The 16,555-nt window shown below is 50.3% G+C and overlaps 1 protein-coding gene across 2 annotated transcripts in view; it reads left to right on the top strand.

Annotated features, from left to right (window-relative positions):
* LOC122923432 (glycogen synthase kinase-3 beta) overlaps positions 1 to 15,879 on the top strand; it is a 72,419-nt gene extending 56,540 nt beyond the window's left edge. The window contains exons 6-11 of one of the 2 annotated variants that reach the window (XM_044274242.1): positions 650 to 756; positions 1,741 to 1,838; positions 4,120 to 4,215; positions 4,481 to 4,685; positions 7,693 to 7,791; positions 12,903 to 15,879. In XM_044274242.1, the coding sequence (XP_044130177.1) occupies positions 650 to 756; positions 1,741 to 1,838; positions 4,120 to 4,215; positions 4,481 to 4,685; positions 7,693 to 7,791; positions 12,903 to 12,970 (673 nt within the window). In that variant the 3' untranslated portion in view covers positions 12,971 to 15,879. The remainder of the gene's footprint in view (positions 1 to 649; positions 757 to 1,740; positions 1,839 to 4,119; positions 4,216 to 4,480; positions 4,686 to 7,692; positions 7,792 to 12,902) is intronic. The other variant, XM_044274243.1, reaches the window with a different exon arrangement.
* Positions 15,880 to 16,555: the final 676 nt, after the last annotated feature.

Raw genomic sequence — 16,555 nt, 5'->3', positions numbered from 1 at the left:
TATAGGACAGTTCTGTATGGACCAGACACACCGGCCCGCACTGTGACCCCACCACAGGCTCGTCTGGTGACCACAGTGGCTGATGCAGAGCGCTCTCCTTGATGTCGCCATCATTTCTGCTCAGCGTGAATGGACTTTCATCAGTGAACAGCGCTGAGGCCACCGGTCCCTCGTCAGTGTAGATGCAACCTGGCCCATGCAAGACGATGACGCCTGTGCCTGGTGGTGCAGTCAGGTACCTTGCAGGTCATCTAGCACTCAGACCACGCTGATGTAAACGGTTTCCGATGGTCTGACGTGACACTTGGTGCCTCTCACCTCCCTTATTGTGCCTGGAGTTGTGTGGCTTTCATCATCCGGTTCTGCAGAGCAGTGTTCACAATGAAGCGGTCATCGGTGTGGGATGTGGCCACAGGACGTCCACTTCTCTGCCTTTCTGTGACTCTTCCAGTCTCTGTATCTCTGATACAACCTGCTGAGGACTCTCTGTGATGCTCTAAGCTCAGGGGCCACTTCTATAATACATATATATATCTGCATACATGAGGTGTTGTACTGGACGATGTGTGACTGATATGCCGCTATATCATATATTGTGTGTTTTACAGTATACGGCGTCTTTCATCCGATCTTTCCTCCTTTCTCACAGTGCAAAGCAGCTCGTCCGTGGGGAACCCAATGTCTCCTACATCTGCTCCCGGTACTATAGGGCTCCAGAGTTGATCTTTGGGGCCACTGACTACACTTCCAGCATAGGTAAGTAGCCATCTTGTTAGTGCAGGGGTGGCTGAGATCAGTGACTGGGTTGGGGCGAGTGTTCACCTGGGATACGGGGGGGCGTACGGTCCTTACAGGGGATGGCGGTCTGATGTGAGGTTGGTGGGGAGGGGGCACCGTCATGGCTGATCTCTTCTTTGGGGTCTCAGTTTTGTCTTCAGTATTATGAGGAGATTACGGTGGGAATTGCTGGGATTATTTTCATGTGTTTTATCCGTTTTGTGTTGTGGTTAGCGGGGTATTAGGCTACGGTCACAGAAACCGTACTTATCCTAACCCCACACAGCCGCGATTAAAGGGGCACCGCCCTGTCACAGAAAAGTTCAACTTCTATACAAACCCAGCGCAGATGAGAGCTGTAGTCCCTGGGGCAAACAACCCCAGCGAGTGCCCTTAACTTGACGTCTCCGCAGCCGTACAGGGACCCGCACAGTGCAGGGTTATTGCTGGCACTGTTCACTGTAAACAGTCCGTCTGGGTGCATCGTCCATACCTGTCACTGGTGGAGGGGATGGGTGAGGTTCAGACAGTCTCCTTTTGTAGGCGTTTTCCTGTAAATGTTCTACCTAACCTCTTATCGTCTAGTCCAGGGTCCCCAATCTGTGGCCCTCCAGCTCTTGCAAAACTACAGCTCCCAGCATGCCTGGACAGCCTACAGCTATTAGGTCATGCTGGGAGTTGTAGTTTTGCAACAGCTGGAGGGCTGCAGGTTGGGCATCCCTGTTCTATTCATATCCAGTGCAGCCAAATTTCCAGGCTCAAGAACTCCTCCATGTCCCCTAGCTGTTCTATCACCTGCACATAATACTCTTAACTCTGCTGCATTGCAGGAGGTGTAGTGTAGTGTTGTTGCACTGAGTAATTCTGGGATGCTGGTAAATAATGGCTAAACGAGCATGTAAAGTGCACAGAGATGGCACCACTAGTGCAATGCCACCTGACTGCTCTGCTTTCCTTCCTCAGATGTGTGGTCAGCGGGCTGTGTGCTGGCAGAGCTTCTCTTGGGTCAGCCGATCTTCCCTGGGGACAGCGGTGTAGACCAACTGGTGGAGATTATCAAGGTAAGCCCCAAGGCCTTCCTGTATCGTGGTGTATGTCACCTCACGTCCTCCCCATCTCCTGTATCTTGTATACTGTGTGACCTCACGTCCTCCCCGTCTCCTGTACCTTGTACACTGTGTGACCTCACGTCCTCCCCGTCTCCTGTATCTTGTATACTGTGTGACCTCACGTCCTCCCCGTCTCCTGTACCTTGTATACTGTGTGACCTCACGTCCTCCCCGTCTCCTGTACCTTGTATACTGTGTGACCTCACATCCTCCCCGTCTCCTGTACCTTGTATACTGTGTCACCTCACGTCCTCCCCGTCTCCTGTACCTTGTATACTGTGTGACCTCACGTCCTCCCTGTACCTTGTACACTGTGTGACCTCATGTCCTCCCTGTACCTTGTACACTGTGTGACCTCACGTCCTCCCTGTACCTTGTACACTGTGTGACATCACATCCTCCCTGTACCTTGTATACTGTGTGACCTCACGTCCTCCGCGTCTCCTGTACCTTGTATACTGTCACCTCAGATCCTCCCCGTGCCTTGTATACTGTGTCACCTCACGTCCTCCCAATGCCTTGTATACTGTGTCACCTCACGTCCTCCCAATGCCTTGTATACTGTCACCTCACGTCCTCCCCGTGCCTTGTATACTGTGTCACCTCACGTCCTCCCAATGCCTTGTATACTGTCACCTCACGTCCTCCCCGTGCTTTGTATACTGTCACCTTACGTCCTCCCCGTGCCTTGTATACTGTCACCTCACGTCCTCCCCGTGCCTTGTATACTGTGACACCTCACGTCCTCCCCCGTACCTTGTATACTGTGTCACTCACGTCCTCCCCGTACCTTGTATACTGTGTCACCTCACGTCCTCCCCGTACCTTGTATACTGTGTCACCTCACGTCCTCCCCGTGCCTTGTATACTGTGTCACCTCACGTCCTCCCCGTGCCTTGTATACTGTGTCACCTCACGTCCTCCCCGTGCCTTGTATACTGTGTCACCTCACGTCCTCCCCGTGCCTTGTATACTGTGTCACCTCACGTCCTCCCCGTGCCTTGTATACTGTGTCACCTCACGTCCTCCCCGTGCCTTGTATACTGTCACCTCACGTCCTCCCGTGCCTTGTATACTGTGTCACCTCACGTCCTCCCCGTGCCTTGTATACTGTGTCACCTCACGTCCTCCCCGTGCCTTGTATACTGTGTCACCTCACGTCCTCCCCGTACCTTGTATACTGTGTCACCTAACATACTCCCCGTCTCTTGTACCTTGTATACTGTATGACCTCACGTCCTCCCCGTACCTTGTATACTGTGTCACCTCACGTCCTCTATTGGCAGTAGGGGGTGTATTTGACCCCAGTTTCTTTGAATAAACCCCAGATTCGGGTGTTTTCTCTGTAGGTGCCGGGCCCTGCTCTGTGCTGCCCTCTAGTGTCACCACATGAAATCACCTAGCAGCCACTGCTCATGCTGAGGTTCTCAATCTTATGGCAGAGAGAACATGGAGGGAGGGAGATGCTTCTTTAAAAATTAGCCTCAGGTCCAGGCGGGTCATGGGCCAGCAGTGTGCTGCATCGCCTGCCCTCCCCCCACTGTGGTGGGCATCGGTCTCCGGGGGTCTGCCTGCTTTAGGCCTCGCTTCTGTGTCGTCATCCAGGAACTAAATTTAGCGCAGATCTTCCAGTCTAGAGCCGCTGACGTCTGTGCCGCAGGGGATAAGAAGAGTCTGAATCGCTCTGCTGCATGTCCATCTCTAATGCACTACATCACCCATCGTCCGCTTAACCTGTAGACCATTTGTTCCTCGTTGTCCCTGTAACATATTTAGGAGGTGATTTAGCAGGGAAGCGTTACTCTGCCGGGGCGAGGCGGTGGTATAGCAGAGCTGTGCGCCTCATAGTGTGTGAGGCACAGGGTGCGGTGGGGGCAGAGAGATGACTATAGGGAGTCTTCTCCGAGCCATGATTATACGGATCATATTGAAGATGTTGGGAGTGGCGGCGCACAGAGCAGTCTGGGTCTTGTCCTTTGTTCAGTGCCTGGCACGGACACGCGTACCTGTCATCTTAAATCCATTCCCCCTCATTGACCGGGATCCTCGTCTGCTGCTGCCGACCCCTTTATCCCAGTCACCCGTCACCTCATCAGTGAAGGGGTGGGGGGAGGTCAGAACACTGGCATTTGCTGCGGGGGAGGGGATTATTTGAGGTCGCCCACGATGACGGTGGCACTGTCACCCCACATTCCCATGTATTGTGTTGTAATCGGATTGTGTCTTGTTGCAGGTCCTGGGCACCCCAACGCGGGAGCAGATCAGAGAAATGAACCCCAACTATACAGAGTTCAAGTTCCCTCAGATAAAGGCGCACCCCTGGACTAAGGTGAGCCCCCCGTACCAGCTGCCCCCCAGTCTGATGGAGTGGGAAAGACTGTGTCAAGGAGAGAAGAGCAGCGAGCCTGCAGTGCATGTGGGGGGATATCTGGGGAGGAGATGGGGTGTGACCTTTAACCTTTGCAGTCTCCCCCTTTCTCATTGACTTCCCCATCATTACCTCTTCCTGCCCTCCCCCCTCCATCTCATCTGCTCCATGACCAGGATTCACAAGCCGCACACTCAGTCAGATCTATTTTTTTTTATTTTTAAAGGGTTATGTCTTTTTGCAGGTTTTTAGAGCTCGGACTCCCCCGGAGGCCATTGCACTGTGCAGCCGGCTGCTGGAATACACACCCACCGCCCGCCTCACCCCGCTGGATGCCTGCGCCCACTCCTTCTTTGATGAGCTGCGAGACCCCAACCCCAAGCTTCCCAATGGCCGTGAATTCCCTGCACTATTTAACTTTACCACTCAAGGTAAGTACAAGGGCATAATGGAGTGCATTTAAAGGGAGAGCGCACCCCTCGGTTTACTGTGTAGTCTTGGCTTGTGAGCCCAGCCCCAGCATCAGAATACTGCGCAATGGCCACCTTCCTTCCCAACCATTGTCACGTGTGAACATGCTCTGTGGTCAACCGACAATCGAGCAACTGCCACGACCTCTCCCCTGGCATTTTCAATCTTGCACCTGCGCTGTTATTTTGAGTACCGATGCAAGTGCAGATGCCGACTGTGCATGCGCCACTCATGTCCTGATACACCCCGAAGTAACAGTAACAGCGCAGGTGCGAGATTGAAAGGACCAGGGGAGAGGTCTAGCCATATAAAAGATGGCAGTTGATCGATTGTCGGCTGATCAAAGAGCATGTTCACACGTGACAATGGTTGGGAAGGAAGGTGACTGGACCAAGCAAGACTCCAGAGCTGCACTCGCTATTCTGCTGGTGCAATCACTGTGTACATACATTACTTATCCTGTACTGATACTGAGTTACATCCTGTATTATCCTCCAGAGCTGCACTCACTATTCTGCTGGTGCAGTCACTGTGTACATACATTACTTATCCTGTACTGATCCTGAGTTACATCCTGTATTATACTCCAGAGCTGCACTCACTATTCTGCTGGTGGAGTCACTGTGTACATACATTACTTATCCTGTACTGATCCTGAGTTACATCCTGTGTTATACCTCCAGAGCTGCACTCACTATTCTGCTGGTGGAGTCACTGTGCACATACATTACTTATCCTGTACTGATCCTGAGTTACATCCTGTATTATACTCCAGAGCTGCACTCACTATTCTGCTGGTGCAGTCACTGTGTACATACATTACTTATCCTGTACTGATCCTCAGTTACATACTGTATTATACTCCAGAGCTGCACTCACTATTCTGCTGGTGCAGTCACTGTGTACATACATTACTTATCCTGTACTGATCCTGAGTTACATCCTGTATTATCCTCCAGAGCTGCACTCACTATTCTGCTGGTGCAGTCACTGTGTACATACATTACTTATCCTATACTGATCCTGAGTTACATCCTGTATTATACTCCAGAGCTGCACTCACTATTCTGCTGGTGCAATCACTGTGTACATACATTACTTATCCTGTACTGATCCTGAGTTACATCCTGTATTATCCTCCAGAGCTGCACTCACTATTCTGCTGGTGCAGTCACTCTGTACATACATTACTTATCCTGTACTATACTCCAGAGCTGCACTCACTATTCTGCTGGTGCAGTCACTGTGTACATACATTACTTATCCTGTACTGATCCTGAGTTACATCCTGTATTATCCTCCAGAGCTGCACTCACTATTCTGCTGGTGCAGTCACTCTGTACATACATTACTTATCCTGTACTGATCCTGAGTTACATCCTGTATTATACTCCAGAGCTGCACTCACTATTCTGCTGGTGCAGTCACTGTGTACATACATTACTTATCCTGTACTGATCCTGAGTGACATCCTGTATTATACGTCAGAGCTGCACTCACTATTCTGCTGGTGCAGTCACTGTGTATATACATTACTTATCCTGTACTGAACCTGAGTTACATCCTGTATTATACTTCAGAGCTGCACTCACTATTCTGCTGGTGCAGTCACTGTGTACATGCATTACTTATCCTGTACTGATCCTGAGTTACATCCTGTATTATACTCCAGAGCTGCACTCACTATTCTGCTGGTGCAGTCACTGTACATACATTACTTATCCTGTACTGATCCTGAGTGACATCCTGTATTATACTTCAGAGCTGCACTCACTATTCTGCTGGTGCAGTCACTGTGTACATACATTACTTATCCTGTACTGATCCTGAGTTACATCCTGTATTATACTCCAGAGCTGCACTCACTATTCTGCTGGTGCAGTCACTGTGTACATACATTACTTATCCTGTACTGATCCTGAGTTACATCCTGTATTATACTCCAGAGCTGCACTCACTATTCTGCTGGTGGAGTCACTGTGTACATACATTACTTATCCTGTACTGATCCTGAGTTACATCCTGTATTATACTCCAGAGCTGCACTCACTATTCTGCTGGTGCAGTCACTGTGTACATACATTACTTATCCTGTACTGATCCTGAGTTACATCCTGTATTATACTCCAGAGCTGCACTCACTATTCTGCTGGTGCAGTCACTGTGTACATACATTACTTATCCTGTACTGATCCTGAGTTACATCCTGTATTATACTCCAGAGCTGCACTCACTATTCTGCTGGTGCAGTCACTGTGTACATACATTACTTATCCTGTACTGATCCTGAGTTACATCCTGTATTATCCTCCAGAGCTGCACTCACTATTCTGCTGGTGCAGTCACTGTGTACATACATTACTTATCCTGTACTGACCCTGAGTTATATCCTGTATTATACTCCAGAGCTGCACTCACTATTCTGCCGGTGGAGCCCTGGGGATCACTTAAAAATAAGCTGCGTTTTCCCCGTGCTGCTGGAGGATTGGCTGTGACGAGGCGTGCACCTCTGGCGGTCTGTGCTCCAGGCCCTGGTTTACTTGTTTTTACTCTTCTTTTCCTACTTTGTGGTAAATTTGCTGGAGCTGAGGTCCCGGCCCCCGTCACTTCCCCTCCCACCCTAGTGATGAGGACGGTGTAAATGAGGCCGTACAACTAAATATTGTCGCACTTTGCGTTAAGTTGTTAAAGCTGGCTTTCGACCTTTTTTTGTTTTGTTTTGTTTACTACCAATGTTAGTAGATGACCCCCACTGTGTACAGACTAAGGGCACCCTTCCAAGTCTAACATTTCTGACTCATTTGTCTGATTTGCTTCATTATCTGCTTTTAGGACGGATGTAGTTTTAGGGCCGATGCAGAACTCTGAAGGGTCACAGACTTTCCAGCCGCCCTCTAGACGTTCAGTGTTTGTATCGTTGCCGCCTTTTCTGACTTTTCTCTTCCTTTTCTTTTCTCTCGTTTGCAGAACTGTCCAGTAACCCTTCCCTATCGTCTATCCTGATCCCAGCCCACGCTCGGAACCAAGCCTCTGTGTCCACCCCCACAAATGCCACAGCGACATCAGGTGAGTCCGCGTGCCCCGTGGTACTGAGTGGTGGTCTGTCGGATCTCCTCCTGATGTATGGGGGTGATGGTCGTGGATTTAGCAGTAGGGGAACAGATCCTGCGTTGTTTGTGGGGTCTATAAAATTTGGGCGACAACCATATAGCTGCCGCTACAGCAGCCGTATAAGTGACTGCCCAGCTCTCCCAGGTTCCTGAATGTTCCCTGTAAACCAGGGGTCCACATACCTGGGTCTGCAGTCAGGTGAAGGTCCGAGCTGAATGCCAACAGTAAAGATGATGCCCCCATTAGTGCCCCCAGTCAGAATAATGCCCCCATCTCTGCTTTTGCAAAAAATAAAATAAAAAAAGCACTCCCCTCCTTCATTTTCTCGCACCAAGGTGAAAGCCCCCTGCTGACTGGAAGCTCAGGACAGGACCGGCGCTCCAGTCAGCAGTGAGCGTTTCCTACAGTGTGCTCTCTGCATCTTTTGCGGCCCCCTTAAAATGAAGGGCCCACGTCCAATAATGGGGATTGTGGAACCTCTAGCAGCAGGTAAGTGTCCTTTGGAGCTTGAAGCTCCCTTACGTGCTGCTGCAGGAGAGAAGGGACTGAGCCGCTGAGAGAGACTGCTTCCTCCACGTGCAGGCGCCGGGTGAAAGTGCTGAGAGAGACATGTCCTGGTGCCTGCGTGGGGGGAGGAGCTTGTGCCCCAGAGGTTTCCGGACGCATTCTAAGATTAGGAAGCTGCCTAAAGTGCTGCTTCCTATGGAAGGGATGGCAGGGGTCCGGACAGCTGGCGTCCACGGTCCGTATTTGGAATGCAGTCTTCCAGTTGAGTACTCCTACTATAAACCATAGAGCATTTTGGGGGGTCTGAGCACTTTTCGTAGGTCAGGCGATTTACCGCACTAGAAGACGCAGCTAGGATGTACAGGAGGAAAATAAGAAAAAAAATCTATTTTATCAGACCCCTAAGCTACCTCAGACGTCCATTAGACCTCCATTCCTCCTCAGATCCCTAAGCTCCATTAGACCTCCATTCCTCCTCAGACCCCTAAGCTCCATTATACCTCCATTCCTCCTCAGATCCCTAAGCTCCATTAGACCTCCATTCCTCCTCAGACCCCTAAGCTCCATTATACCTCCATTCCTCCTCAGACCCCTAAGCTCCATTAGACCTCCATTCCTCATCAGACCCCTAAGCTACATTAGACCTCCATTCCTCCTCTCAGCCCTAAGCTCTATTAGACCTCCATTCCTCCTCAGACCCCTAAGCTCCATCAGACGTCCATTCCTCCTCTGAGCCCTAAGCTCCATCAGACCTCCATTCCTCCTCAGACCCCTAAGCTCCATCAGATGTCCATTAGACCTCCATTCCTCCTCAGACCCCTAAGCTCCATCAGATGTCCATTAGACCTCCATTCCTCCTCTGACCCCAAGCTCATCAGACCCCAAAGCTCCATCAAACAAAAAAATAAAATAATAATAATAAATGAACTTACCTCTCCTGCTCCGGAGGATGCTGACACTCTCCTCTCCCTGGCTTCTGCCATCCTAGCGCTGCACTGTGACCTGATGTCGTCTGGAAGAAGACCAGGGTTCAGTGAGTACAGCCAGGACACCACTACACTCGCCGCTCCTTCATACTGAAGACAGCTTCCATAATGTCATTAGTATTTGCTTTATAAGGCGCACTGCCACAGTATGTCTCATGGAGCGAAAATACGGTATATCTGTGCTCATTCTGGGGTTTGAAGTCGAGGAGGCGGTTCTGTCAGTGATTGACAGCTGACTCTGTATGCACAGTTACAGAGGGAAGGCTGTCAGTCACTGATAGGACCGTCTCCTTATAGAGGGCCGGCTGTCAGTCACTGATAGGACCTCCTCCTCCTCATAGAGGGCAGGCTGTCAGTCACTGATAGGACCGTCTCCTTATAGAGGGCCGGCTGTCAGTCACTGATAGGACCTCCTCCTCATAGAGGGCAGGCTGTCAGTCACTGATAGGACCTCCTCCTCCTCCCCATAGAGGGCATGCTGTCAGTCACTGATAGGACCTCCTCCTCCTCCCCATAGAGGGCATGCTGTCAGTCACTGATAGGACCTCCTCCTCCTCCCCATAGAGGGCAGGCTGTCAGTCACTGATAGGACCTCCTCCTCCTCCCCATAGAGGGCAGGCTGTCAGTCACTGATAGGACCTCCTCCTCCTCCCCATAGAGGGCAGGCTGTCAGTCACTGATAGGACCTCCTCCTCCTCCCCATAGAGGGCAGGCTGTCAGTCACTGATAGGACCGTCTCCTCATAGAGGGCAGGCTGTCAGTCACTGATAGGACCTCCTCCTCCTCATAGAGGGCAGGCTGTCAGTCACTGATAGGACCCCCTCTGTGACTTCAAAGCCCAGAAAGAGCACAGATAGAAATGTGTAAAACTTTTAGCAATCTGCTCCTCTCCTCCTGCGGGACATATTATGTACCAAAAATAAATTAAAAATAAGTAAAAGAATATAAAAGTCCACGCCAACTGCGGCACGCGCAAACCCAGAACTCGCTCCAGCGGCGATCGGAGGAGCCGGAGCTTGTATGTAGCTGGAGCCGCGGTCTGTAGCTCCATGGGTCTGTGACATTAGCAGTCCGATTGCTGCTTGTACTTCCCTATGGGAACTGTAAAAAAAAAAATCAAATCCAAATGTAAAAAGATGAAAACTCCATAATGGGTATCGCTATGTGCGAAAACACCCATACTATACAAATATGTAAATATTTTCCGCCTTACAGGTGGGAAAAAAAAAGTTGAAATGACCGATTCGCCATTTTTGGTCGCTTCATTTGCCACAAAAAATGTAATAAAATGTTATCAAAAAGTCATACACGCCCCAGAATGGCATCAATGAAAAGTACAGATCGCCCCGCGGAGCTCTGACACCGCTCCGTACACATTACAAAAAAGTTATAGGGGTCAGGACATGGTGAAGAAAAAATAAAACAGATTTTTTTTTTTCTAAGGTTTTTATTATTTGTCAGTATCAAAACGCAAGAAAAACTATACGTATAAGGTATCACTGGATTCGTACAGACCTATAGAATGAACGTAACTGGTTCGTTTTATCGCATATTGAACGTCGTAAAAAAAATAAAAATTTATCCTGTGTCGGACATTTTTTTTCCCGCTTCCCACGACATCATCTACATCAGCCGATAAAGCAATCACTCGGGTGAAAGACGTACGATTATCGTCCGCACATCTCCCGGTGTAATCACTGCTACCAATGATCAGTAGAGCTCAGTGAGGCAGGAACGACTGCGGCAGCGATCATTCCTCCCCGTCCACTTTGGATTGGTCTGTGTAACAGTGACCTGTTTTGTGACCCCTTGAAATACAGCAATATGACAACACGGCCCCCAGACCTAAAAAGGTGGTGCACCCCTGGTCTGTTTCTGTGCCAGCGTCTCGGGTGGTCTAGGTTAGTGAAGGGTTTTGGGCTTATTGCTCAGGAGCGGTACAGATTGTGTCGGGGATCTGTGTCTTTACTCATGGTGGCCTAGGAGACATGGTGTTGTCTAGGAGATCTGGGGTTACACCCCTGTGGGCTGGAGCATGGAAGGGGCTAATGTCTATCCCTGGTGGTCTAGGGCATGTCCACACTCCGCTGCCTCGCTGACTTCTACTCTGCCCTAGACCACCAGGAATGTGGACATTAACTCTATCTGTCCTAAACCTCCAGTGACACTGACTCCCTGTCTGCTCTAGGCCACCCGGGAAAGACATTAACCCATTCATTGCCCAAGATAATGGAGGGTGCGATGTCTGTTTTCTTGGTGTAGGGCAGATTTTGGGTTTAAAGGGCTTCTGTCACCCCACTAAAGTGATATTTTTTTTTTTTTTTTGCTAGTTACATCCCTTATAGCGCGATATAGGAGAATATAATGGTGTTACTTACTTTCATGCGGCCGTTTCTTAAGAAAACAAAGTTTTATTATATGCAAATCAGGTCTCTACCAGCAAGTAGGGCGTCTACTTGCTGGTAGCCGCCGCAAAAAACCGCCCCCTCGTCGTGTTGATTGACAGGGCCAGCCGGGATCTCCTCCTCCGGCCGGCCCGGTCAGTATTTCAAAAATCGTGCGCCGATGACATCACCGAAAGAGAAGACGTCATCGGCGCAGGCGCACTGAGGGAGTTCTGAGGAGATGAGTCTCCTCATCTCAGAGCGCCTGCGCCGAATGAACAGAGGCGCGCGATTTTTGAAATACTGACAGGACTGGCCGGAGGAGGAGATCCCGGCTGGCCCTGTCAATCAACACGACTAGGGGGCCGTTTTCTGCTGCGGCTACCAGCAAGTAGACGCCCTTCTTGCTGGTAGAGACCGGATTTACATATAATAAAACTTCGTTTTCTCAAGAAACGGCCGCATCAAAGTAAGTGACAAGATTATATTCTCCTATATCGCGCTATAAGGAATGTAACTAGCCCAAAAAAAAAATCACTTTAGTGGGGTGACAGAAGCCCTTTAAGTCTACATCTCTAATATTAGAGGTTAGGAAGGGGCCAGTATCTGCGTGCTTGGTAGTCTAGGGCAGTAAAGGGGTTAATGTTTGCATCCATTGTGGTCTCAAACATTATTGAGTCCAGTGCCGCCATTACTTTAAGGGTTGACAAGCTTCCTCCCCCACCCTGGTGTCTTGCGGGTGTGACCTCTTCTCCCCTCCCGATGGCTTGTGGGTGTGACCCCCACCCCGGTGTCTGGTGGGTGTGACCTCTCTCCCCCCCCCCCCCCCACCCCGGTGTCTGGTGGGTGTGACCTCTCCCCCCCCCTTCCCCACCCCGGTGTCTGGTGGGTGTGACCTCTCCCCCCCCACCCCCCACCCCACCCCGGTGTCTGGTGGGTGTGACCTCTCCCCCCCACCCCGGTGTCTGGTGGGTGTGACCTCTCCTTCCCCCCCCCCCCCACCCCGGTGTCTGGTGGGTGTGACCTCTCCTCCCCCCCCCCCGGTGTCTGGTGGGTGTGACCTCTCCTCCTCCCCCCCCCCCCCCCCCCGGTGTCTGGTGGGTGTGACCTCTCCTCCCCCCACCCCGGTGTCTTGTGTATGTGATTTTGAATCTTTTTATGTTCATTTCCCTCCATTGTTCCCATTTAGACTCGAACGCCGGGGACCGCGGACCGACCAACAACGCAGCCTCCGCCTCGGCCTCCAACTCCACCTGAGCCAATAATCGCAGCATGTTCCGCGCACGGACGAGAAGGAAACGGGCAAAGTAGCAAGAGGGTGGGGAAAGAGAGAGGGGTAGCACTCACCCGGTGTCCCGGACTCTTCCACCAAACACTGGCCACATTTATCAAGAAAAAGAAAAAAAATATATATATATACATAAACTGTAAAGGAAGCGCCATCCATGTGGATTTTAGTGGTTCAGTTTTTTATTATAATTATTATTATTGTTATTTAACCTTGTAAAATATCTATAAATATCGCAGGATTTTTTTTTTTTCTGTAATTTTTATTTTTTGTTTTTATTTTTTTAAAATCTCACTCCATAGGAGTTTTCTTGGTGCGGGGGGTGTCCTCCTCCCCTCCCCCCCCCCCCACTGGCCCCAGCAGAGGACGGCTTGGTGATTGGCCGCTGCCACGCTCGTCGCTCCTCGGGCCCTTGTCTGTTACTGTGGCTTTTATTTCACTGTAAGTCGCGCGGTCAGCGGGGGGTCGGCTCCTCCCTTCATTGCACCGGATTGAATCTCGGAGTGCCTTATTGTATGAGACCCGTGACCGCCCCTCCCCGCTGCTGCGCACAGCGCCCCCTGGTGACGCCCGCTCTCTGTTTTCTCCTCCATGTTTCTTAGTTTTATTACTTTCCTGTTGTAAGTTTTGCCTGGTTTTCTGGAGGGGGGGGCGGGGGGGGGGACGTGTATGTGGCTTCTCATTGGCTCTTTTTTGGCCTCTGTTATTGGTCGGCTTAGATGAAAGGGAGGGGCTTCACTATGTAATAAGGACATTATACCTCCACATCGTTCTGCTACACCCATGGGCATTAACTCTGCTTGCTGGACTAGTGTTGCCCCTGCGTCACATTAGCCCTCGGCACAGGAGAGTGGCCATTAACCTTTTCACTGCTGCGGCTGGGCATGGGGGGGGGGGGGGGGGGGTACTGGAGAATTGAGCGCACAGCCCTGTGCACATCAATGTACCTGCTGGACAAAATGGCGCCTGCAGAATGGTCTCGCTGTGCGGGTTGGAGGTCACGGACCTCGCTGCATATGATGGGTGGGGGCACATCGCGGCTGATTTCGGTTTATTTCCCGCTAGTCCTTGGTGTTAGTGCGCTCTGCCCCCGTCTCTGGTAATTCATACGTAAACCTGAGGTCTGGGGTATGAGGCACCAGCTACCTCACTGAGGCCACCAATGAGTAGATAGACACTTGTATCCTATGGACTTTATATGTAGATCATAAAGCGGAGATCTGACCCTGCCTGTCGTCCACCTGGTGGCGCTCTGCAGCTGCGGTACACTTCCATAGGGTGGAGCGGCCTCCGTTCTCATGAAGGTGTAAAGCAGCTGCTCCTCCGAAGGTCCCGGACCTCTAAAGCGGTATTAGTAGCTTGTCTTATTCTCTACTCACAGCCAGGGCTGCAGCCACACGGGGCTGGTTTCCATTTGCACTCAGGTTGCCCGTGCTGCGCTTGCACTGAGCATGTTCTGCCAATGTGGGCAGCTTAGTAATGACACCAGGCATGGGGTGTTATAATACAGTGCACTACAGGCCGTGTCTGTCCGCACAGTGCTGACGAATTCCAAGTGGCAGCCAGCGGATTTGTGAATGCAGCTTTGGATGTGATTGGAGTATGAGGCATGATTTAACCTGTGAAATGCTGGGGAGCGTTAGATCAGAGCTCGGCGTCTGGCGACAATGTACATATCCCCATCCCATCTGTATGCACTATGCCGCTCCACCATCCCCCCCCCACTCCAGTGAAACAGGCCCCTGTCCCCCCCCCCCCCCCCCCATCAGCCATGAAGAGGTTAAAGAGGAGCTGTCCCCTCTCTGGACGTGTCAAAGTGACTTCTTGTGTTCCCCATGTAATACTAATTCTGGATCAGCCTTTCTCCTGACTATTTGGCGCTGTTCCTCTATTATTCTTGATAAAGGTACTGACGGGTGTTACCAGTTGGGCGTCTGACACGGACTTCACTGATTGGACAGTGTCGGACTGTAGGGACACGCCCCCAACTGGTAACACCCAGGTGTCCAGTTATTAATAAACTTCTAGTAGGAATAATTCAGGAATAGATGCTCCAGAATTGTTATTACAAGGGGAATGCAGGTGACAGCCATGTCAGGAGGGGAGACGGGTTCCCTTTAAGTGGCCGCAGGTTTTTTTTTGTTTTAAACCACTTTCCCCCACAATCACGTATGCGATGTCCCCAATAAAAGCACAGTGCATGCATCGGACGACCGGAAAGTTCCATGTCACGTCAGCATGGGGGGGGAGGGGTTGGTGAGGATGAGGCCCTGGTGTCCGCTCTTTGTATTATTTTTTTATTTTTTCTTAATCTGCAAAAAATGCAATAATTTTATTTTAATTTTTTTTAATTCTTATTCTGAAGTCTTACCCGACGCGAGTTGGAAAGGGACGTGACCGGCATCGTGCTCCAGAATGTCGCCCACAGCTGTGACTTCGTCTCTATAGATGATTATATATACACACATATATATATATATTTTTTTTTTTTGCTTTGCCTGTAATATCGCTTCAGTGTGTGGTTTCTGATGGACGAGTTGGCGAACAGCCTTGAATCAGCTGCGAAGAGTCCATTATGATACGTGTAGAAAAAAAGAAAAGAAAAAAAACCCTAAAGTTTCCAGCTGGCGGCGGTTACTCCGAGATCTGCATCCACGGGCTGAGGACATTACTACTACTTGAACGCCTCTGTGACTGAAATCCACCAACCTCGTGTGTTCGGCCCTCGGCGCGGTCACGTTCTGCATATATCTTTTATTTTCTGATGTCCGCCCCCCTCCCCCTCCCTTCCCTCTCTGTAAATACGTTTTGTTCTGTGTGACACAATTCCGGAGATAGTTACCTGGTATCTGTAATTTGCATTAAATAAAAAAAAGTAGGTTTAGTCTGGAAATGAAATAATAAAAAAAAAAAATACTCAAAAACAAAATTGGAGAAAAAGCGCCCGGGGAGTGAAGTGCTTGCGGCGTATGTCCATGTGTTGGGGGCGCACGTCATGGTCGTGTCTGTGTGAAGGAAAAGAACAGTGAGGGGCATGGAAAGCCCGCAAGGTTTGGGTGTTTGTTTTATCATTGGTATGAAATGAAGAAAGGAGGCGCCGCAGGGGCTCATTCCAATGGCGGCCGAGCGTGCGTGTCCACAGGCAGGGTGGAAAGTGGGCATAGCGTGCAGCTAGAATCTACATCTGCTTCACTGATCCGCTGCGCACGCACACAGCTGTTATGTATACTTTCCAACCTTGGAAAGGTGCTCCAGTCACAGCCAGAGCTGCATTTAAAATTCTGCTCAGTGAACTTGGATAATGTCCATGCTGTGCTGAGGTCACATAGCGACATGACATTGTGTTCCTATTGCTTCTACTACTACTCCCACCAGGCAACGAGCCAGGAGAGAAGGCCCAAAAGCAAACTGGAAAGGGTGTAACTGCTGCATCTCACACAGAGGCATATCAGCTGAAAAAAAATGCATGGTAAACTGCTGCTTTGGATGTGACTGGAGCGTGGAGACTTGATGTTGCCCTACAGATTGGAGGGGGTTGGAAACCTCTGCGGATG

The sequence above is a fragment of the Bufo gargarizans genome, unplaced genomic scaffold (assembly GCF_014858855.1).
Source record: "Bufo gargarizans isolate SCDJY-AF-19 unplaced genomic scaffold, ASM1485885v1 original_scaffold_1615_pilon, whole genome shotgun sequence".
NCBI lineage: Eukaryota > Metazoa > Chordata > Amphibia > Anura > Bufonidae > Bufo > Bufo gargarizans.
This window is presented reverse-complemented; position numbering and strand designations above follow the sequence as displayed.